The 24,435-nt window shown below is 41.3% G+C and overlaps 1 protein-coding gene across 5 annotated transcripts in view; it reads left to right on the forward strand.

Annotated features, from left to right (window-relative positions):
* Nucleotides 1–24,435, forward strand: part of iqsec1b (IQ motif and Sec7 domain ArfGEF 1b) — a 122,370-nt gene that overhangs the window by 71,443 nt on the left and 26,492 nt on the right. Inside the window, exon 1 of one of the 5 annotated variants that reach the window (XM_077547975.1) lies at nt 22,129–22,497. The exons of the other annotated variants lie outside the window; for them this stretch is intronic. Within the exon in view, the coding sequence (XP_077404101.1) occupies nt 22,433–22,497 (65 nt within the window). The 5' untranslated portion in view covers nt 22,129–22,432. Of the gene's footprint in view, nt 1–22,128; nt 22,498–24,435 lie in introns of those variants that run through there. 5 annotated transcript variants of the gene reach the window in all.

Genomic DNA, 24,435 nt, shown 5'->3' on the forward strand with positions numbered 1-24,435 from the left:
TATATATATATATATATTAAATGTAATAGATTATGTTGAAAGAAAGCTGTTTCTCTTTACTCAAATATTACAAAAAAGGACAAAAATAGTAGCATAAATTGACCCAAATAAAAATCTGCGATAAATGAACCGCAAAGTAGTGAGAGAGCACTGTAATCGGAATCACATGTAAAAATGGCCAGTGATCCCTCAACAAATTAAACCATCACGGCTGATCACAAAAATGGGCATAAAATACAAAACATCAGATGGGTGTAAAGTCTCATTTTTATGGCCCTTGCTTGGATTTGTAGTGCATTTTAGGCCGATATTGACCTTTAAATGCTCACCATGATGAACGAACACAGAGTGACTTGATATAAATGACATGTTTTAGTACAGTTTGAGACACATTTTAGTCACGTGTGAATACAACTTTTAGAGACACGTCTGTACAAGTACAATAGTAGGGTGTTACAATAGATAGTAAATGGATTGAGCTTAAATAGCGCTTTCTTCACCATATGCTGCTCAAAGTGTTTTACATTCACCCATTTACTGTCACCATGCAGGATGCTGCCAGGTCCCAACTGGGAGCAAATTAGGGTTCAGTGTCTCAAGGACACTTCAACACATGGTCATCAGAGTTGAGGATCGTTCCCACAACCTTTGGGTTGGGAGACAACCACTACCACTGAGCCATAGACACACAGAATCATCCTCAGTTGGGGAAAAAACATTGTTTACAAAAGTGAACATGTCACTTAAATGTTTGTGGACAATAACACAAGAAGCTAGAAAGATATGTGTAAGACTTTACTGTTCGCGTGACTCATACAGTGATTGCAGAAACTAAATGCATCATTTATTTTATGTTCTTTTTTTTTTTTCAAAATAAGGACAGGGACTCTTTTCTCTGAATGTTGTGAACATCTGCTTGGTTGTCAGTCAGTCATATTGAGCAGATTGTTGCTGTCTGTGTTATATTGTGAAAGAAGACTTTTTCCGGCACTTGAAAACAGCAATGCACAGTGGCTAATGGTACTGTGGTAGAATGTTGCAGTAATCATTGAGATTATAGGGGGGGAATCCATTTTTTACCAACTTGCCGCAAAAAAGGACATGCATGCTGACTGAATGACATCCTTCTTACTGTTACGTGTGTTCGTTCCCTTTGGTCTGCCCTGTAGCCTGTAAACTTAATTAAAGCCTGTCATTTATGTCTGAGGTCTATTTGCATTTCATGCCACCTAATGCTGCACTAATCGCTCTTTCTGACAGGCTCTTTTGCGTCGTGAACAAAAACAGCACTTTTTCCACCCACACTTTGCCACTGAATGTCACGTTCCATTAATCAAAAGGAAGTAGCTTGAAAATAGTGTGGGACATTATTTTTTACGTGATGGATATTTGTATCTCTGTTCATTATTGACTACAAAATGCCAATAAGCGTGAGACCTCCGGGACCAACAACAACAACAAAAAAGGCATGTAAAAGGAGCTCATTTCCTGTGAGGCTTATTTAAATTAGGAGGTGTGAATTGTGAGAAAATGGCTGATGAATAGTGTGTAGATTAATTCATTCCTTTGTGTGCCCCTTCGCCATTCAGGCTTTCTGTGCATCCTTTGTGACGCCGCAAGCTCCTTCTATATTTTGAGAAGGGCTGATTTGGTGCCATGAAGAAATGTTGACAGATGAAACAGATCTAACCACAATTAGCGTGTTAATTTGAACGTATGCAAGTTGAGTTGATTTTGTGAGTTTGTGTAACGATGCATCATTGTCATTGTTTGTTTGCTTTGACCCGACTGGCTGAATATTGATGAGTTAACCCGTTAACACCTCTTTCCCGTGCTGGGACCGGGTTGAGCTGCAGCAGAGAAAGAACAACACAGCGTTTGTGTTCAATGGGAAACAATTAGCCCGAAGATTCAGTTGTGACAGTTGAATCCTAAAATGCTTTTTCTTTTCACATCCATTTGTGATGTCCCGAGTATTAAATGTATTTAATGAATGGCTCTACTGTTACAGCAAGTCCGACATTATTTGTGAACACACTCCAGGGAGGATGCCTGCTTGACACATGCATGAACACATGTGGTCATCCACCATTGCCGCAACCCCGCCCATCCGATAAGACAGCCAATCAAATGCGTTACTGCTCTGCTTCCTTTTGAAGCTTCACTAGTACGCTAGTGTTGCCCGGCAACCGCAATCGGCAAATTTCGGGGAGGTCCTGTGCGGATGGCAGTGACTGCGAGGGAGACGGATAGAGAGCAAGAGCGAGAGGATGAGGAGAAACGAGGAGAAGGGTTTGAGAATTTGGCTGGACAAGAAAGAAGAGTGGAAAGTTTGAGCTGGACAGGGAACAGCAAGATTCTTCCTCCTCATCTGGGCACTCCACATTCCGGTACCTGTGCTGGATCCATGACGTCTCAGAGGATCCTGGGCTGACAGAGGACATGCGGACTGACCTGGATTTCTGCTAAACACGGCCATCGCAGCTAATATTGGGCTGCTTTCGGGGCCTGGATCCCAAGCATGCATTTTTGGTTCAAATAAGTCCAAACGCTTCCCAGTCTGCCTGCTGTTCTGGGCTCATGTTGACAGATTGTGGTCCAGGAGAGGCGTGGTTGTTCCTGGCTCCGGCTTTCATCCAGTAGCTGAGGTTGCACTCCAGGAGGAGGATGAATCCCATTTCCACGCCATGAATGAATTGGCTCAAGAAATGAGCAAGGTCGTGTTGTCTTTTCATGTTGTTGGATTCCCCCACTGCTCTGCTTCTTGATCGTCTGAGCCCACAATGTGGAAGTTTAAAGCGTTTTGTCTGGATTACTGGCATGTGCTGTGCCTGAATCCCCACAACAACTTTTACAAAAGGTAGGTTTGAAGGCACAACAGCAATGCTTGCCGGCATGAAGTCATACAACGTTTGAAGATGCTTCAAGTCTGTCTGGTTTGAGAAAACCTGCTGTAAAATGTAGGAGGTGGACGAGTTTGGTAAATTGCGAGCTGGCTGAAGTATTGTTGGTTTCTAAGAGAAATCTTAGTCTTGTCCATCATCATGTAGAATTCCAGTTTTATTGACTTTGTACTAGCTTGTTTATGTCTGTTTAGCGTCTAGTGAAAAGCAGGCGATGGCTAAATTTATTCATCTCAGTCCCACTGGGAAAGTGCTCTGTTCACCTTTCACCTCCTGCATAATCTATGCCTCATTAGTAGCTAGTCCGTTTTAGCAGCTCACATCATGCATTGGCCAGGGGATCCACAATTTATAAATCTTTCAAAGGGTTCATGATTCCTCCGCTTTTCACCTCAACACGGCAGTTCTGTCCCCAGATTAGCTTGAAAGTCCTTTTTGGTGACACTTCAAACTGTAAATCAAAGTGGGACGCATGAAGCATCTGGAACATCCTCAAACATTTTGTCTCGTTCTTTGATTACCGGATATCAGATTATTTTAACCGCAGCGCTCTGTGCCTGTGGATGTGGAGCAGGTTCCAAGTTTATCAAGAAGCTTCGCAATTTCCCTGTCATGCTGTATAAATGACACAGCCCATCCCCCTGCTGCTGCGTTGGGACCATAAAGACACCCTCATGTCATTTACAGCCTTTAATGACAGAGGCCTCAGATGCTCCTTTTACCTAACAATCAAACTCCAGCTGCTGAAAAACTGAAATGCAGCTGAGACAATTAATGCAGTGCCAACCAGTAGCTTTGTCTCCTCACATTGCCTCATTTTGTTACACAAAAGAGCCAATATTAAATGGAAGTACTTTGGACCGGAGGTATGACCAGTTTTGTATTTGTTTTTCTTTTGCCAGTTTGATGTTTGGATCAAAGCGTTTGAAAGAAGCACGTTATATGATAATATGTTCACACATATCAATGCAGTTTTCACCAAGTCTCATTAATAATAAACATAGATTTAGCAGGCAACATCTTTGAATGAAGGCTGAGGGTATTCCCTCAGCTTTAGCATGCTCAAAAGCAGTAATTTTGGATTTTAGTAGAACTGCTACTGAGGCCAAGGAGCACATGAATGATTATCACCAAGTGCCATGGTTGTGGGTTTGAATCAGGGCTCCTGCATCCATTTGTGAAGTTTGCAAGGTCACAATCAAAAATATGCATGTTATTGCATGTCAATTAAGGCTCTAAATTGTCCTAAAGTGTGAATGTGAGTCTGAACGATTGTCTAGAAGTGTCCTGCTCTTGCCCAAGTCAGCTCCAGCTCACCAGCAAGCCTAATGAAGATAAGCATATAGAAAATGGATGGGTAGCACAGGGGCCATCCATCCTCTCATATGGGAGCTGGCAGCATGTGTTGTAGTGGTCAGCATGCAGTATTTTCGCCCTCTGGCACCAATTTCCTTTAGAGAGAATTAGTGTTGTTCCGATACCGAGACTGGTATCGGCAGAGGCCCCGATACTGCATTAAAACAGTGGTATCGGTGAGTACTAAGAAGTAACATGCCGATACCATTCATTCTGACGTTCTTAGAGGATTTTGGATGCAGCATCTTGTGTCTTGCTCATGCACGACATTCACTGATGTGTGACATGTTCACTGCTTGCCAAGCTCTGAACCAATGGCAGGACAGCTTTTTCATGTTGAGAAAAAAAAACGTCGGTATCGGTATGTATAGGCATCGGACGATACTGCAAAGCTGGGTATCGGAATCGGGGGGCAAAAAAACGGTATTGGAACAACATTAAGGAGAATTACATTTTGGCAACTGCAGATATAAACATGGCTATTAGTCAGCTGTTTTATCTTTTCCCTCACATTATGTCATACTGGTAGTTAACTAATAACTGATTTTATTCAGGCATCAATTATTCTGATCTGTGTCTGATTAGTGCAGACAAATACATAAATACTTTGATTTTATTAGTTTTTGCTTCAGAGCATCTGTACATGTTCTCCTTTTTTTCCTTTTTTTATGTTGTTGTTTAAGGTTGTTGAAAGTTCAGACAGGCTAAAACCAGATGATTAAAAAAACATTTTCTTCTGAGCTGATGGGGAAATCACAAGAGGAATTCATCCGATACATTAGATTCAAAATAAGAATGAGTTAATATGAATGGGAGTTGTTTCTTTGTGACATTCTAAAATTGCAAAAATAATCGCCAATCAAGTTCCGCTGTGGTTATTTTGAATGTGATGTATATGTATATGTGCATCTCCTTCATTTTTGTGTACAAGTGTAAGGGGTAGCAATGTAGCATAATGCTAAATCGCTATTGTTTTCATGCCCTGAACACAAGAACAAGGTTTTATTTGAATCCCCATTCCAAGGGAAGTTAACAGTTTAATTTGACCTGACCTTATTATTACAACCTGATTGCTTAACTTCTTCTTCTGTGTTAGTTACAACTATGTAATGTCAATAACAACTACGATAAAGAAGTCTGAGACATCGAAAAAGGAGTCGAGTTAGCCATCACGCCACGATGCAGTAGTAAAAGTAAAAGTCTACTAAGGCTGTTTGCATTGCTTGCCATCAATGTATTATTTGGAACATTTTATTTTGAAGTTAGACTTAGCATAGGCGGTGTGTTACGTTGAGTACGTTTCCAGCTTCCTTGACAAGTTGGAAACTTTTAGATTCAAAATCTGCTACTCAAACTACGCCGCGAGATACCGGCTGGAAAAGCCTTTTCTAAGTTTGCACGATGCCTGGGGAAACTACATTCAGATTGTCGATTGTCAGATTGAGGACGTTTTCAGGTTGTGGTCGTGTCATTGAGAGAACGTATGATATAGAAATGCAATGGGTGCATATCTCGACAATCACACTTTAATGTGTCACATGTCTACAAGACTATGAATCGAGCATTCTTTGAGCAACTCGTGTAAGCATCATCATGGAAATATATTATTAGTTCAGTGGTCTGGTTATAGCTGTCTTTTTAAAGATAGCCAGTACGTAATACAAAGGGATTGGTTGGTCATCAGCCAAGGGCAGGGTGCACTCCGCCCATTTCCCTGTGGACATGTGGATGAACGGACAGATGCGCCTGAAGAAGTCTATTCACAGCTGCATAGGGCTGACGTGTCTGTGATTCAGTGCTATTTTTTTCTACGTGCTCCAAAAACATCTTGAGTGCACAGATTCATTGGAATATTCTGATCATGGGGGTGTAACTCATTACATCTCTCAAACCTGATCTGCATGTCGTCATATTCTGCCCAAGCCTGTGTTGTTTTCATAAAATAAGCATTATTAATAAAATCAGCCTCTCCCAGCTGCTGAACTGGCCTTCACCCTCCCCCGAGTGTGGCCTTCCCATTGCGAGCTGTGTGATTGTTGGACTCCAGCCCACCTATGGGGCCATATCTGGATCGCTCTGTTTCTTCAAACAGCACAGACCCTGCCCATCACTGTCAGGGGTTTGAGCAGCGCAAGAGGAGAAGTTGCTCTGCACATGCTTAGACGGAACAAAAACCAAGCTGAGTTTCAGAGAGCAGTAAAAGTTGTGGGTGGGTGGAGACCTTTTGTTCAGAAGTGGAATAATTTGCTATACATACTGGGCCTTTGCCTTACTTGGTCATCCGGCATCAGCTGCTAAGGGCAGCGACTTGAAGTGAGGCTGCAGCTTGGAGACTTTAAGCAGGGATGGAATGAATCTCTCTGCGGGATTTTGCATGGAAAGTGAAGGTTAAGGGCTGCAATTTGCGGTGCAAGGGAGTGAACGCCGATATTTCCTCTGGTCAATTCTCAAGTAGACGGTTTTTCGAAACGCTGGGCCATGCACATTTTTTTGGGGCATGTCTGAGGTCGCCAGTGATGTCACTACCGTGTGGAATGCCATGTGGAAGTACTGCATTTCCAGCCGAACTATAAGGTAGGAGACCATCCGCTGCATGTGGACGGTCTGCGTCATAAATGATGCTTGATTTGTGACTGACCACAATAGTCTGGACAGATATTTCTGAAGCGACGGATCAAATAACACGATGCGGAAATATATTATCACGTCTTGTAAAGACATACAGAAAAGCTTGAGGTTAGATGTTCTTGATCTTTTTAGACAGTTTACCTAATCAAAGAATCAAAGAATCCTACCTTCAATTTTGCTTCCCATTGTGTAGCATTAATGTTCTCCAGTATTCAAATATCTAGAAAATATCCCTTAATCCATGTATATAGAATTAATTCCAAAATATGTGTCCAATTTATTTACTGTCACATATTAAAGTACAATGTTTTATTTTCCTGGTAGATTCAAATTTCGACTTATAAAGGAGTCTGCAGGGAATTGTAACATGCTCGTCTTTAGTTGTTTGGGCTAATCTGCTTTTGACCCTATTGTTTTTGCTTATCCCATATTAAAGGGAAAATTTAATTCAGGGAAACAGTTTTTCAGTGTTGAGCAATAATCCAGCACCAATAAATAGTACACTGTACCATGGGCTAGAGTTCAATGTTCTTAATTGACCATATAAGGTTGGGGTGGTTCAAAGTGGTGACAGATAATGTTTTTGCGATCATGAAGCCTTAATAACAGAATAATCTTTTTTTGGGCTAATTTAAACTATTAAATATGAAATAACAATCATACCTAAACATACCTGTATCGTGTAAAGCTACGTGGATTTCACATTCATATTTGTTTTGTATCTGCATTGGCTATTTTGTGTGCCTTTGTTTTAGTGCGGGATGACAAACTCATGTTTACGTTTCCACCAATCACAGACGCTTCTGTCATCCCACATGATTGTCGGTAGCGTTGTGCTTTTTAATGACACTATAGAGAGCATGCCTTTTGGTTTCCACATGAAGTCCTAATACAATTTGTTCCTCTGTAAATTTCCGCATTCAAGAGTTGAGTCATGAACAGCATTGTGGTCTTCTTTCAACTTCCATTTTTGGCAAGGCTTTTGGTTAACAGGAGTGAATGTAGTACAGTGACAGTGTTTAAGATTACTTGCCAAAAATAAGCCAGTGTTACTTTCGACCCGGAGAGGACTCCATAGAAACCGGGTTTCATCTGATATGCGTCTTATTCTAGTATGTCAAAGTGCATTACTTATTTATTGTGTGGATCTAGAGCCGGCGACACGGGTGCTACCTTATCCCACAGCAAACGTATCAGAGGACAGCGGAGAATAGTGGCCCGTTAAGTAAAGTCTCTTGTGAAGGGCCCAGAATGCTAAACTGACCTGTCGGCACTGCTTCATCGGTAAATGGCTTACAAGACGGACCTCCGGGGACATTAATACTGGGGAGTAGTTGATCAATGAGAGCAGGCGGCGAGTTTGTTGATCTTCTGCTTTGTTGCTCTGACTCATTTTGGGAAGGCAGAAAGAAGAGGAACTACTTGTAATGGAAATGCAGTGATCTGCCAAAGCGAGCCTGCAGTTCCACTGTGGTGAGTGAAAAATACTCTCCAGGGTGGAAAAGATTCGATATGTCTCGGGTGGAAGCCGTATCCTGGTCAGAAATGTCAGCGTGATTCTGATGTGAAGCGGCCGGAATGGCGGTTCTTGAGTTTGCGTTGCGCTTGTGGAAATGGTGTGGATTCAAATTTATAATAATGATTCCGTCTAATGATAGTATTTATGTGCTGAGGAAACCACAGTGGTTAGAAAACCACTGTTGGTATCTTGAGAGGAGCTTTTGTTACTTTTATACTTTGCACTCATGCATATGCTTATCTGTTGGAAAATACGTCTACACTGAAAATCCTCTGGCTTCCTTCTCCAGTTGGACTACATAAATGTTTTTTTTGTTTGCATGTTATTTTTTTAGGCAATGTCAATGTGTAGAAATGATTAATAATGATAGGCCCTAGCTCGTTGTCTGTATGCAAAGTGTATGCCACTTCAATCGTTTTCATTTCTTATCTTTCTGTTGTTGTTGTTGCTACTGAGTGCTAATGACCATGTTTGTCCAGCTTGTGAACCAACAGTTGGTCTCCTCCTGCTGAAGGTTTCCTTTCTTCACATGCCCTACTGCAGTATCGACACCGCTCTCGTTAGGTTGAACACTGTTTGAAATGCAAATCATCTGAGGATGGCGGTTTGCTTACTCTAATGCTCAAGAATGATGCCCCCTGGAGACATTTACTTTTTTATGTTGTTTTTGATTATGGTGGGGAAGAACATGCACACCACCAATGGGGGTCCTAGCTTCAGTCTAGGCGAGGACCCACTTAGCCATGTTACGGTGTTTCACATAGCAATTGTTGTCATATCTCTAAGATTTCCAAACGTGCTCTGTTTTTGTTGTTGTTGCTTTGGAGCGGTCAAAGGTCAGCGTGTGACTAAAACCACAGTGACAATCTCAAGCCAGATGCTCTTTTTTGAGCTCACATTTGACTTTTGATGGCTTCCTGCATTCCCTTGCATCTCCTCACAGCGTCTGCCTGCAGAATAATGAGGGTGTGTGCTGCATTAACTTATGTAATGGTGAGCAAAGGGAGGGGAGGCATAAGGGGGTTAGTGAGATGGTGGTGGGGGGATTACAGAGGGAGGAGTGGGAGAAGAGAAGAGTGATGAGCTCATGCTGCTGCACTGCACCGCTTGTGTGCATTGCTGCCCCCTGTGGTCTTGTTTCCACAACGCACCACCTTACATCCTGGATTGAATGATTAATTTACACTCAGATGCACTTTTTCCAATTTCTCTTTCTCTCTCTCTTTAGCTGTCATTATCCGTCCGTCATTATTTCAAGCCGAACCTAAATATAATTGTCAGCCTTTCATCATTATTTTAAATGTGCTCCCATTGTACCGTCAAAACTAAAAGTATTTACAATCAATATTTATTATCCTCTCTTTGACTTAAACATTAAATGAATAAACAAAATTAACATACAATGTGTGCCTTGGAACCCAGCAGATAAAGTTCATCACATGACATAACTCTCTCTCACTCGCTCTCTCACACGCACGCACGCACGCACACACACAGACACACACACTTACTCTCTCACACACTCTCTCTCTCTCTCTCTCTCTCTGTCACACACACACAGACACACTCTCTCTCACCCACAATCTTCATTTAACAGAAAACCACGACCATAAAGGTTCATCCATCCATCCATTATCATATGCAAAAAAATAAATATTACACTCATAAGATTGTAGAATGGTTTTGTCATGGCAAAGTGACATCATCTTTACTAATCCGTCTCATTACACATCGGTAGCTCTCTCTGCAGAGATCCTATTGAAAACAGGAGCACACACTTTCCCACATATATGCTCAATGCAGTCCTCTCCAAGCAACCCCTGTGAACAAAAACGAGAGCCATGTGGCGGCATGGTTTCCGTCAGTCATCAGCAAAACAGGCGTCCGTCAGTTACTGACAGAATGCCCACCTCTGGCGTCATGCAAGTATTGTGATCAGCTGCGTAGTAACAAGAAGCATTCTGTGTGATGATATGGAAGTTAAATTGGGTTTGTAAAGAAAAGAGAAGGGAAAAGTGGCATTTGTCACTTGAAAGCACCGCATGGAGGTGGCTGGTGAACAGTCATTAAACTTAAATGTTTATCCTGATCCTGCTAATTGCAGCTTGCGGGCGTATGTGATTGCCTGCATCTGTACCTGTGCATGCATATCTTCTTATGCTTTGATTTATTCTTTTTTGCCTCTTTTTGACTAGCCTTAGCTGTTGCCTTGACAACTGGCCTCTAAGGTCTGTACACGTGCATGTAATTGTGATGAATCCCACTTTCAATATAGAGACACACCTATTGCCTGCATCGCTCAGCTGGCCTCCATCTGGAATTGATTTTGTTATTGGTAGTGATATCATTCACCAAGGTTCAGTCATGTAATGTCGCCTGTTTTTTTTTCTCCGTAAGCCACAATTAGAGGATGAATCCGTCATTCACACGGCGGGTGTCAGGGATTTTTACACTGGTCCTGTATTCCTTGATGTCTTTAAATAATAACCTCCCTACTGCTTCTCTGCCTTGCACACCCCACTTGAAAAATAATTTTTGGTCTTAACGCCTATAGCCGTAGAGTGCTGCATTGACTGTACACCAGCACCATCTGTTGGTGGATTGAGTGCAGAGAACAGCCTCAAGGTGTGTGAATCTCCTGAGCCTCCCTTTTGGTTGACGTCCGATGTTAATGTCCTTCCCACAGCGGGAACAATCTGCCTTTCTTGTAAAAGAGATTTGAAAGTTAGTCGTCAAACTTATCTTAACTGCTAATGGCCACCCACCCGGTCAATCGATTTCAAGGCTTACACCGTGAGGAAGTCAAGGGCAGAGAGCTAAGAAATTAAACAGCCACATAAATGAACACGACTATGAGGAAAGACAAATTGGGGCAGGTTGCTTAGGAAGTCATGCAGCTTTCTCAGAGCCATTTTAGAAATTTAAGGCTTGCATAATGATTCTGATATGAGACCATTACACATGAGTGTGACCTTTTTTTTTTTCTTTTTTTTTTTAATGTTTATTTGTGCTCACTCACAGAAAAGGTTGCTCTTGTTTACCATCAAAGTCAGACCCATTTCTTTGAGCGCGGCTGACCGGACCCAACTGGTCTGAACCGGTCAATAAAAGTAAAGCTTTAGTACGAAATGCCACATTATTTTGTTGGCGTTCTAAAGCCTTGATGCTATCTGACCGCATTTAGTGTTGTTTTCCGTCTTTGGATGGGTTCTGGTTGAGAGCTCTGATTTCTCCCCCTTGGCACCATGTGTCCTGAAGAGCATGGAAAAATAACACGCGCACACACACATCATGTTGACCTTGCAGAGCTGCTGCTGCATGCAAGCTCTGTGTGGATGTGTCCAACACTGAAGCACATAAATCAAGGCAGCAGCTGAATAAATGAGCAGGAAGACTTCAAAGAATGGAAATGAAGCTCGGAGAGACACAGCTCAGCCCCAATGAAGAGAGAGGGCTCTGTATAAGGGGTTCTCCTCTTTTCATTGACGTTTAGGAGAATGCGCTGATTAGTGCAGTACAAAGCAGTCAAACACTGCTGCTTGCTGTGCTGGTGGTGCACAGTGCGTGTGTGTCTTTGTGTGTGTAGTTCTCCTGTAACCACGGTCACCTTGGTCTAGTCTCGGACTGGTGGCAATTTGTCGTCACGGCCGTGATCAGGTTGCACACCGTCTGGTTCAACCAGGAGACGGCTGAGTGGAGGTAGGTTGCATGTGCGTGCGTCCGTGTGTGCGTGTGTTCTTTGCAGGAGGGGATCTGAAGCATGACTACTGTGCATGCATAATCGGCAAGTTCTTTTCTCTCTTCACCTTATGGTGAAGTTAGTATGGTGAAATACAGTGTGCATATTTTTCCATTTGACTTTCCTGTATAATAACATTTTGCAACAAGCCAAAAACATATTTGAATAAATACTGTACCTATGTATGTTTTTACACTGAACAAGGTTGCTAAACAAGTATAATGTAGCTTTGTGTGCCTCATTCAGTCCTTGCTGTACAACCAAATACACTGCGCCATTCATATGACATCACATAGGATGTAAATGAAAGGTCTGAAATAATACAAAATCAGATACAAAGAGAAAATACGTGTTTATGTACAAATAAAACAGTTTTCACACTTGAGTAGACTTTAGGACTAATAGCATGTAACAGTAAGTGACAAATGATCACCGAGCTTTTACTAACAGATATTTTTGCCCAGCACATTCCTGCTGATTTTACAGTGAAAAGCGTAGCATGACCTATGATGACCACAGAGCTGTTTTGTGCCAATTGTTTAGGGAAATCTTGGGCCAACTGGACCTGCTCTCATTAGACTTGTTAACTGAATGGAGGGTCCAGCGAGGCAGTCATTAGAGCCAATTTGATGTCAAAAGCGTGAGACTGACTGCCTGTATGCGTGCCCTCCCCTTTGGCTCATCTCCGTTCTGGGTTGACATTACTTTCAACTCGGATTTCGTTTGCCGATTACAACGTGGGATTATGTGGGGGTTACAACAAATATAAGTCTTGGGACATTACTTACAGCAACTCCATGAAATAATTACTGAATTGGTTCAGTGGTTCAATTCAAGGATGAACCTCTGAGTGCTCACGTACGATCTCGTGAGCACATTCTGCAAGGACAAATAGCTCATCCTGTCAGGAAGATGTAAATGGTTTGCTGACTCGCTATGTTCCCTGTGAGCTGGCTGATGCAACATTTGCAGTATGAGTACTGGTCGATTTTAATGGTTCAAAAGTTCTAGTAAGACAATCCACCTCATAGGGAAAGATGTGGTACAACCGTGTCTTGAATTGCTTTCAGTAACTCTTTAGTAGGACACGAGTGTGAATTTTCGAACTCAACATATTTATTGACATTGACATTTTTAGCCATTAACTCATTCACTGCCATTGACGGCAAAATTCATTTTAAGTATTTCTATTAGTTTAACATTTTTTCTCACTTTTGTTAACAAGAGTATGAGAACCTAGTGTTTTTTTTATTTTGTATTAGAACAGATATAAAATGTGTGATTAATCGTGAGTTAACTAGTGTAGTCATGCAATAAATTACAATTGAAAGTAGTACTCGTCTGATGCCCCTAATTTTTAATAATATTTTCTTTAAAAAATAATAATAAAAATAAAAAATGTTGTTTTTTTTTTTAAAGAAGATTATTAAAAAAATTAGGGGCATCAGGCAATTAAAATTTATAATCCTAATTATTCGCATGACTTCACTAGTTAACTCACAATTAATCACAAATTTTATATCTAGCTTTTCATACTCTTGTTAACAAAAATTGAAAAAACTAAACTAATAGAAATAGTTCAAATGAATTGTTGACGTCTATAGCTGTCAATGGCAGTGAATGAGTTAAGATTTAGCAGCACACATTACTGGAAAAAAAGTTTGTTGTACATTCCTGAAAAGCTACTTAAAAATAGTACTAATAAAAGTATTGACAAAAAAGTGTGAATTCAAGCTGTCAGTTCAGAAATTGGGGGAAGGAAGAGCTTTGCGTCTGTCATAGATGGCCACTAGGGTGTGAAAGATACTCCATACAACATTTTGATTGACAGCTGATGTGTTTAGGATGCTTGAATACAATGACAGAATAAGGCCGATGTTCTGCACCCGCAAGCTTGCCCCGTTTTGTGAAGGCGGGAGAAACCTCCAGTCAGAAATGTCCGCATCTGATCCTTATTTAATATTGGGAATCGGAGAATAGCCAATTAATTTTTTGCACCGCTAATATGTTGTTAATCTTTGTTGAAATTGATCTTAAAATACAGTTCAAATACAATAAGCACATTCCCTGAGGAACTATCCTGTGGGCTGAGAGAGGACGGACGCGCTAATAAGTAAGTGAAGGGTCTGCAGATCGATGGCACAGCCGAGGCCCGGGCTAAACTTGCAGTCAATAATACAGAAAGCTTTGTTGGAGCAAGCAAGCGTTGCACTACATTTGAAGCCCATTGCCCTTTAATAAGAACATTTGGCCCGTTCCAATCCATGTAGCTCATCTACGATGTGAATTGTTAGCTTACCCCAAGAGAGACGCAGGTCAGTACTGTCTGCTTAAAACATCCAAATCAGCTTTGGTTTCATGTGAATTGAATGACTTTCACAGAGGTTGATTTGATGAATTGATTGAATCGAACCGTTTGTTCTTGAGTGCTTGTTTTCATGTGAACACTCGCTGCTGTCCGAAGCGACTAATAAGATAACAAACAACGACCCTCATCAACAGGTTTTATATTCCGAAAATGAGTCCTCCACGATTCTGTAAATCCCCAGCCTCACATCCTTCCTCTTTCCATATGTTGAAACATAAGAGTTGCTGACTTGCACCAGCCTGGTCTTGTGGAAATGTGGAATGAATGGAACTTGCACACTCAGGATCTCTCGTTTGGCTGGAATGTGTGTCTGAATCCATTTCTCAGCACTCTGCTCGTGACCTGCACAAAAGGAGGAGTTCCTCCTCTTCCTGCTTTGTTTCCTGTTCAAAAAGGTGAAGTGGGATTAGTGCGTTATCGTTCTGATTTTGCTCTCCAAGAAATAAAAGGAGTCCTGACATGAATGTCTTTTCTTCTCCTCGTCTTTTTGGCATTTCGAAATTCTGCCCCATTCACTTTGGATGTACAGATAATGGCACCTTGGGATCCACACATTTCTAATAAATCAATCAATCTCCCAACCATCCATTTTGTGAGCCCATAAACAGGAGAGCTGCAAATCATAAATAATTTCCTCATTAATTTAGCCTCCATTGTAAAGGTGCCGTCAACCACGACTTTCAATGAATATTTAAATGCAGCTGATGAAGTCCTATTGCAGCGGTTTACAGTAAACGGAAACTGATCTTCGGGGGGGTTTTTTTGCCAGCGATGTGGTTCGATGTGAAAAATAAATCTTGACACTTCAGAAAATGAAATTGCAGACCAATAATTGTAACCGACCAGGGAACCCAAAGGTTACGGTACATTTTATTTGTGTTGTGCATGTTACACTACAGTCCATGTTAAACATTTTGTGTGCATACATATACGGTAAAATATACTAGATGTCCAGTTTGGGTAAATACAGTAAATTGTGGTTGTCTTAATGCATCTCATAATAAAATTGAGTTTCTGATGTTGTGGACAGACACAATAGTTTGGATGAGTAGTAATGGCTGGAAATGTCACAAGAATTTTTTTTTTTTTGCAAATATTAATCAAAATTATTTAGCTCTTTTCTTTTTTTTTACATTTTGGAAAAAATATATATTCTTGATTTAATAGGACAGTTTTATGTAAACACTTTTGTACAATTCTAAAGGAACTATCCAAATTGTCGCTGTGATGTGAAAAGCAGGTCCATTTTTGTCTTTTTTATTTTTAATTTTTTATGTTTTTGGGATGAAACTGAATACAGACTTACCCAAAAACTTTAAAAATATATATTTAAAAAAAGACAAAAATGGACAAACGTGTTTTTCACATAGCAGTGACGATATGCTACAGTAGTTTGGTTTCTCATTTTTTGGGGATCCAGGGATCCCTTACTGGGATCTGCACATTACTGATCAAACTTCCATTTCTGTCCTCCTGACCTCTTTTTTTAGTGGTGAAATGTTGTCCAGTTGTGAGAAAACGTTTGCTACAGCAGCATCAATGGTGCTAGTGGGGGTGACCATTCTTTATTCGCAAGTAATCACTTGTCTAACTGCCACATAGTTTTCCTTTATTTAAAAGAACAATGAATTCTTAAAAGGTCCTTCAATATGAGATTTGGTGGCAATCACACTGACAATTTACAACTTTGATTTACCTTTGCAATTTGCGTTGAAGCCCTCCAGATTAGAGCTGATATTTTATACTGACTGATTTCATTGATGTCAGCTTAATGAGGTCATTAGTATTGAATTCACGGCGTGCGTTCCTTTTTTCGAGGAGCAGAAACTGGAAGCAAGTTTTCTTTATGGCGCTAGTATCACACGGCGACGGGCCAAGACTGATGACTGCCATTTGTGCATTGTGACCAGATAATAAATCTGACATATTTATTTTATTTTCTCCCTCGGTGCACGTGTTCGACCTGATGAAGAACTAGAGAGATGTGATGGTGCAGTTGTGAGAAAACCTGCCTTTATTTGCTGTGCCAACACAAACAATGAGTTCTGCCAGTGTGGCCAACCGAGCCAGGAGGTTCTCTTGTGGGCTCAATAGAATTAGTGTTTCCCTTGTGGGCTTCAAATGCCACGAAAGCACTGCTTGGGTTTGCCAGGAAAAGAAGCAATACTGAAGGAAAAGTTGATAGCAGCGATACTGTAGTGCAATGTCTCTGCAGCATTTTTTTTTTTCTTGCTCTACATGGGTATGCCTCGGCTTCGTGACAAATTCGTCATTGGACGACGTTTCGTTTATAATGTTCCATGTCAGTATCACGTGCGCGTCTTGCGTTTGTGCTGCAGTCAGCTCTCCAGGCTAATTCATACTTGGCTGTTAATGAAATCTTGTGAGGGATTTGCACTGAATGAGTAGCAACAACACATTTCACATCATCTGCTGTTTATCTGATTGCCGGTGCAGAAGCTAGCGAATGCAATTTGATTGGAACAGCAATTATTCTCCTTGTAAGCCTTCCAGTCAATGTACCCAGCTCATTGATGTCACTTAAGTCGTGACTGAATTGATTGCAGTGCCGAGCGGTTACACACTCTCACACAAAAGGAAAATATCATTTCTACAGCAACACATTGTAGATGCAGTACAGTATGTGGATTTCTGACTGGGATTCTGCTGACGGAAATCAGTCTAGTAGAGGTGATTGTTGATTAGCCACCACGGTCCAATTAGTTTTGGGGAGCAGATGATGTCTTTTTTTGTTGTTGTTTTGAAGCCATCACATGGCTTTAGAACAACGGGGAAGAATTCATTCTGATATTTTAATATTTTCTACACAGTGCATATTGCTATCCTTTTGTGCTGACTCGGTTGCTGTATTTGTTAATGATTGTATTTCATCTGCTGGTTCAGCAGTGCTCTGGAAAGGAACTGGCTCCTCAGCAATCTGTCTTATTTGCATGTTTTTGTCTACAGTTGAACCCGAAACCTTCCAAATGAAAGAAATGATGAAATGAAAATGAAAGACTGAGCAATTGATGCCCCATAAAAATGAAATATGCTGTGTGTGTCTCCCTTTCTGAGCTCGTGGCCACAGCCCAGCGTTGTAACTGAAATGGAGGAAACTAGTACAAATAAGAGTAGTGCTTCCCCCTATTGGTTCAAGTGTGCAATGGGTTACACTTCTGGATGCAAAAGTCTTACTGCCATGTGCTATTTGCTTGACCAACTCTTTGTTTCCACAAATGCACAAAATACAAACGAATGTTTCGTAATAGTTTTGGGGAGGGGGGGCAAATGTGTAATGGTTCCGGGATTGCCGCCACATTAAGGCCCTGCACTTTCAGCTTGCACTTGCTGCTTAATCGGCTGATTCTTTCATGGGCCGATGACCCACTTTCCCCACTACACATACTCAATAGGATCAGCTGATCCCTAGTTATCCTCATTGGCAGATATCATTGAGGGCATCTCATTGAAACTGCTGCCCACTCTATGTGCACACTTTATTACAAACACATTAGCTCTATGTTTTTCTTGACTTTGTTAAACAATATCAAGTATGCTATCATTGATTCCTGCTTATTTTGCTAATGCTGCACTCCTCAGCTTGCATAAGAATCCGCATGTTGACTGAGGAGAAGTAAACTCCCAGAATAGCCGTACTGCCAAATAAATTTGCTCCAGATGGCTTTGCCTTTTTCTTTTCCCAGTAAAGTGGTCTTGACTGTGCCACATATTCTATACAGAAGGTTTTCTGTAAACAGAATGAGACAGGTGGGATTCTCTGACTGGCCTAAAATGGATGCATCCAGACCCACACATATCCCAATCCCATCTTCTTTCCTGAAAAAAAAAAGAAGGAAAAAAAAGCTTGTTGTTTCACATCCTGGCTCCTTTGAATAACCCAGCCACCCTCTCCGCCTGCAGCTATTATAAACATGCCTGACCTCAGTGGTCCCGAATGACATAATCTGCCGGGACCTATTGTATGTCTTCGTAGTAGCTTGTAGTATCATTTTCTGACCAACGAGCGGCGCTGTCACTCCTGAAGGCCCCCTATGACTGCTTCCCATGGTCTGTTTTGTCAGCCCACAGTGGCAGCGCCTGGCTCTTATAACCACCTCAGTTATTTATACCCGCTGCGGTGTTTATCACATTTACAGACATGGCTGCTCTGACTGAAAACCACAAGAAATACTTGCATTGTTACTGTAGAAACAACACAGTAACATGCTGATTTCATGTAATTGCAGACGTGAGTTTAACATCAGCAGTTTATTTCTGTGAATGCATTGTTTAATCTCGCTCACAGAGTGTTTACCACATTGGGTCACCTCACATGGGTGTATTTTTAGATCAGACAACTGTGCTGTAGTGTATTTGCGTGTCGGGGCTGGGCTTTGCGTAATAAGCTTCAGAGCAATTTGCTCGCTGGCCAGCAAGCAAACTGAGAGGGAATTGTTGCAAAAGGACAAACAGTGCCAGCTCCTAATAACGGTAACAGTACACCAAACATGACCTCCATATGTCTTTTATAGAGTGAGACGGATAACATATGCATGTAATCAAGGGTACAGCCTTGCCAGAGTTCCATAAAACAAATTTTACGGGATTGCAAGTAGAACACAAACGTGGTTGGATTGTAATGTTGAAACTGTTCTTTTTGCGTACGCCCTAGAAGGTTCAGACAGGACAGATGACTGGATGTCCAAATACATGTCCTTGAAATGCTTCCACATCTTCACCCCACCTGACTGACATATGTGTTTGGAATGTGAGAGGAAACCAGAACAAACCCATTCAATCTCTGAATGAACATGCATGAAGTCAAGAGTGACTGAAATGATACTTGTGTAAAGTAAGTGGAATATGGCTAAAAACAATGAACACAACACAGGGCTGGCCAATTAATCAAAAAGAATTCGATACATTTTAAAAATGGAATTGTTGAAAGTTTGCAAAATCTTGAAATCGGGTTTTCTCTTCTGGATTATTAAAAGCTGTTCTTACGCTCTGTTACCTCCAAATGTTTTTGTGAGTTGTAATTTTGCACAAGTGGCAGAATGCTGGATGGGTGCTTTACAAGACATGTTTACAATAGCTACCAAGCATTTAAGCGCGAAGTATGAATGTTAAGTTTACGTTCAAACTGATTTAGAACCAGTATACATTATTGTTGTATGAACATTTTGTACAGGAATAATTTTTTAATACATCTTTAATCTTTAAATAAATGTTTGTTGAGTTTATTAGATTAAAATCGGATAAAATCGTAATCGTCCTGAATGACTGAAAATGCCCTATCGCCCAGCTCTAGAAAAAAGTCTAAACAGTTGATGCATTGTACTTGATCAGTGTTAATCTATCGATGATCTTAAATCAGTCCCTTAGAATCCCACAGACAGCTCATCAGCATAAGATTTTCTGACAAAACATGCTAAGCATGCTACATGCTAACCATCCCTTAGTTACTTCTTTTCAGCACTATTTATAATTCATATTTTCTAGGAGAAGATTTTTGCGCAAAGAAATGATTTGTTCCCAAGGAAAAGAAGGCTCTTTTTTCCCCCTTCTCCACAAAGTTGTCTGCATATGCTTTTATATCAAAGTATGACATCAGGCCGTTCTAATTGTTTCCAGACCAGGCAAGGGCTGAGTTTCCCTTTTATTTTTCGTTTCTTAGCACAGGTCTCAGTCTCTGATGAAACTGCAGATGATTTTAAGCGGTGTATGATGTCACGTAGACTGTGGGCGACATACCGAAATCTTGTGACCCGAGTTTCCAGGAAGCTATCTGTTTCCGCTGCCATTTTATTTGCTGGCTATCTTTTCGCCTACTTTGCCTTGTCATTCTTTGCAATGCATGGGAAAGTCTTTGTTTTGTTTTTTATTTCTCTTGATAGTGCGACGTCTGTGTTGTGTATAGCTGACCTCCATATGCCTCTGTGACCTTGTGCGATGTGTAATGCATCTAACGCAGAAAAGAAACAAGGACTTGAGAGCTCGTAGAGTATGTGATGGAGTAGGAGTAGAAAAGTAGGGCGACCATATGTGATGAGTTGAAGAAATGGTGTTTTATGAGCAGTGAGAGGGCCCCTGCTTGGAATTTTCAATGACATCATTCCACGGCGGAGAAGCATGAGGGCTGAACCCAGTAGATGGAGAGGGGCCTTCACCAGACAGGATGACTAGACGGGATCGTAACACAAGAGGAGATGCAGAGGCAGCCAGAGAATTCCACTGGATTGCGTCCTAGAGTTGTCGTTAACAATATAATACCAGTTTTACCTTGGATGTTTCAAATTGGATCATTTTAGCTGATCTCTCTACATAGAATTTTTCTAATCCGACCCTTGTGTGCCTTGCTGAAACGTTTATAATAGGCTCAGGGCTTATAAATGTCAAAATGAGGCTCTGATAGTTCTTATCTCCTTCCCAAACAAATCAACGTTGCTTCTTCTCTGATCCCAGTGGACTTTTAGAATTACAACGCCTGCACCGAGACCGCTATCATCACACACATATTTGGAAATCGTTATTTAATAACTCCTTATACTAAAGCGTCATCTTTAAATAGATCCCCCCACCCCCCTAATGATCTGTTTTGTTTACCGTAACTCAGGAGGAAAGAGATTTTTGTTGTGCGAGTGGAATGATTGCATGATAAGTGAGATCTGTAAGTTGACTCTTCGGGGGTTTAGCATTAGCAGCTGTAGGCACTAGTGACCAGGGCCAAGATCCTAAACCAAAATAGATCTGTCGTCCACATCATCATCATTTGTCATTGTGACTCCTTTGACTAACCTGCCATGTCTGCCTCTAATTAAAGGGATCTTTCAATATGGACTGTTCCGAAAAACTTCTCCTTCCAGTTTCCTGTGTCTGTTGTCATTAGACAGAAAATACCTTTAACGGAGGGCAGTTGACCCCATCCCCCCTCTCTCAGAGGGGTGATTAGTCTTCAAGTCTGTCTCCAAAACAGACTGTGTTGAAGGGTCAACTGCAAGCGTGAAGGTGGATGGAAGTTACCGGGATCTTTTTAGAGATGCTAGCCGTGGTTTTCTGCCGGGTAATATCCTCTGTGAAATTGTTAAAAGAAAAAGACATGTTGTTGATGCACTAACCTGTTATTTATTCATTATTTTACAGATGAAAGACACTGAATTCACTCTAGTTCTTTTCTTAGTTCACGTCACTCCACAGCCTTGAGAGGCTCTATTAATAGAAGCGCACTCTTCAATCACGACTCACTAAAAGATCAGCTAACGGAACATTTGTCGCAACATCTCTTCGTAATATTCCTTTCCTGTTTATATACTGCACTCATTTGTTCCGAAATAACTGTCCCTCCTCCAACTCGGATCTGTTTTCCTTTTTTAAGTTTTCGATTAGCTGATAACACTCCGGAAAAATGTGATTTTCTTACATCCTCTGCCTCGGGGTCATTTTTGTGTCCCTTCCCTTCAGGATGAGCTTTTCACAAGTTTTTTTTTTCCCATCCCCTTCTCTCTGTTTCTACCCAACTACGCTATCCCTCCTCCCATTTTCCCCCCTCGTCACAGCCCGCCCTCTTCCATAGCGCTCAGGGTCTGGCAAAAACCCACACTCCCCGGTGTCCAAGCCTCCGCCCCCCTGCACACTCTTTGCAGCCCGGCACAACTAGAACACAGAGGACGAAAGAGCCAACCCAAAAAGCTCCACTTAGCACGGACCATGTCCACCTACCTTCCACTGGGAGCATTTTTTGCCAGACCAAGTGATGGCTCTGACTGCACAGCGCGTGGCGACGCAACCAACAATGGCAGATGGCACTTTGGAGATGAGTTTGTCCATTAGAAAACGCGTCTAAGCATCAATAAGGGGAGTCGAGACGGCAGGGACCGCTGATGTTCGGCGGTGTGTCTTGTTAGTGGTGGCCAGCCAGCATGTGGTGTTTGCAGTGTAACTCCGAGAAGACCCAGTCCCTGCTGGAGCTGGAGCTGAATGGCTGGTAAGAGTAATAGGAGGGTTTCAAATGCGAGTCTGCTTGTGTGTGTGTGTGTGACAGGGCACTGAATTGCATGGATGTCTTGTCATTAGACGAGCTGGAGCTCATAAAGCTCTGTTTATTAAACAGCAGAGAGACGCCCTGTGTGTGTCCACTCAAATTCTGCATTTATTTCCCCATAATCCCATCATAGTTGGCCAGTCTTGCGGCTTTTCTTCAAATCGAGTGCCAGTGTACTTTAAGTGGTCTCTCTGAGTCACTTAATGTCATCATGGTGTGTTTGGTCTCACTGTACTCACTCTATCTGTGAGTTGTGGATTGTTCTCCCTGCTTAAAGGGCGTTCCTGTGGCGTGGCGCGACCCTCCTGTTTCCTGGACATGACTGTGTGCACACTGGAGGGTGGTTTGATCATTCCACATTGGAAAACAATGACATCGACAGCTGTTGTGTTGTTGTTGTTGTTGTTGTTGAGTCTTGACAGGAGGAACGAGGAGGGCCGCCTTGATTCAGACAGAATGAGGTCTGGCAGTATACAAGGGAGCCATATTGATTTGTGATGACTAGGAATAGGCCGATTATCGTTACCTGAACGGTTAATACTTCCGAACCTACTGAAATTTAGGGTTTTCATCAGAAGTTTTACTTGTCGCAAAGTCATTTCAAACATATTGAGACGTTTTTTTACTGTCTGCGAAGAGCTTTTGAAACCTATTACGAACCCTGATGAAAACCCAAAATAAGCATGCATTTTTCGCTCAGTGACAAAAATGATGCTGACACTGAACTCATGCGCTTTTTATTTTTTTTAATTAAAAAATTAAATTAAATTAAGAAATTATGTTGATAGATATTTTGGTAAACTTTATGTACAGTAGAAAACTTTAGGGAACTATGTACTTGCTTAGTTTTTAATTTAGCTTAACACATGCTGATGACCCTGGAAGCTCCCTGCAATTTTTGTTAGAATTTTTAAACAAAGCTGTCAATTCTTTGTATGTTTAAAATTAAAATAATTACGTTGTTTTTTTTTACGCTAATATTCTTTCTTTTACTGCAAATGAATATCGGCTTGAAATAACGTTTATCGGTCTCCTTGACTACTAACAATTGGTATCTGCCTTGAAAAAAAAACATATCGGCCTATCTCTATGACAGCCCACAAAGCACACTCAGTCACATTTTCATGGCAGTATCTTTGTTTCAATCTGTATTGAAACACCCCCAAATTAAAACCACCCATGGCCAATTCACCCATTTACCGATTTTTTTGGGGGGGACCTATCCTCCACTAGTCACAGAAAAAAAAAAAAAAACCTGTTCACAATTTTCTGTAACGTCTCATTGTAACAAACTCCGTCTGGGTGTGCAGTCTTGTGTTTACTTTATCAATGATGTCATGCAGTAGAGCAAGCGCCTAGTCTTAACGTTCGTAAACAGACTGTATGAACACAACACTGAACTCCCTTGGTAGATTAAAAAGTCTGCACTTAACCAGCCGCACTTCGGTGTCTACGGAGCAGTATTTCAAAGTCTGTAGCTAGATGGCTGAGTCTGGAGCATAGCATATTTTAGCACCCATTGCATTGAAGCAAGAAAGACAACTAAAATGTGACAGAAGTTCCATTCTTTCAATATGTGTATTAGGGCCGCCGCACACTGAACGATGCAACGCTAGTTCTGCCACAAAAATTTTCGATTGGCCGACTCAGCCACTGGTTTTATGGCGATTCAAAATATTAATCGCAGTTGTATGATGTGGCAACGTTGCAAATTATAGCCAATGACAATGCATGGAAGTAGGGATGCACGATAATACCGGTGGCTGATAATTATCGGCAATTGTCGACTAATTTGACGTCAAACAGATAAACCACATAATGAAGAAATCTGCAGATAATTATCAACGACTTTGACATTCTACAGATAAACCAGCTAATAAA

This window comes from Vanacampus margaritifer, chromosome 1 (assembly GCF_051991255.1).
Source record: "Vanacampus margaritifer isolate UIUO_Vmar chromosome 1, RoL_Vmar_1.0, whole genome shotgun sequence".
In the NCBI taxonomy this organism is placed as follows: domain Eukaryota; kingdom Metazoa; phylum Chordata; class Actinopteri; order Syngnathiformes; family Syngnathidae; genus Vanacampus; species Vanacampus margaritifer.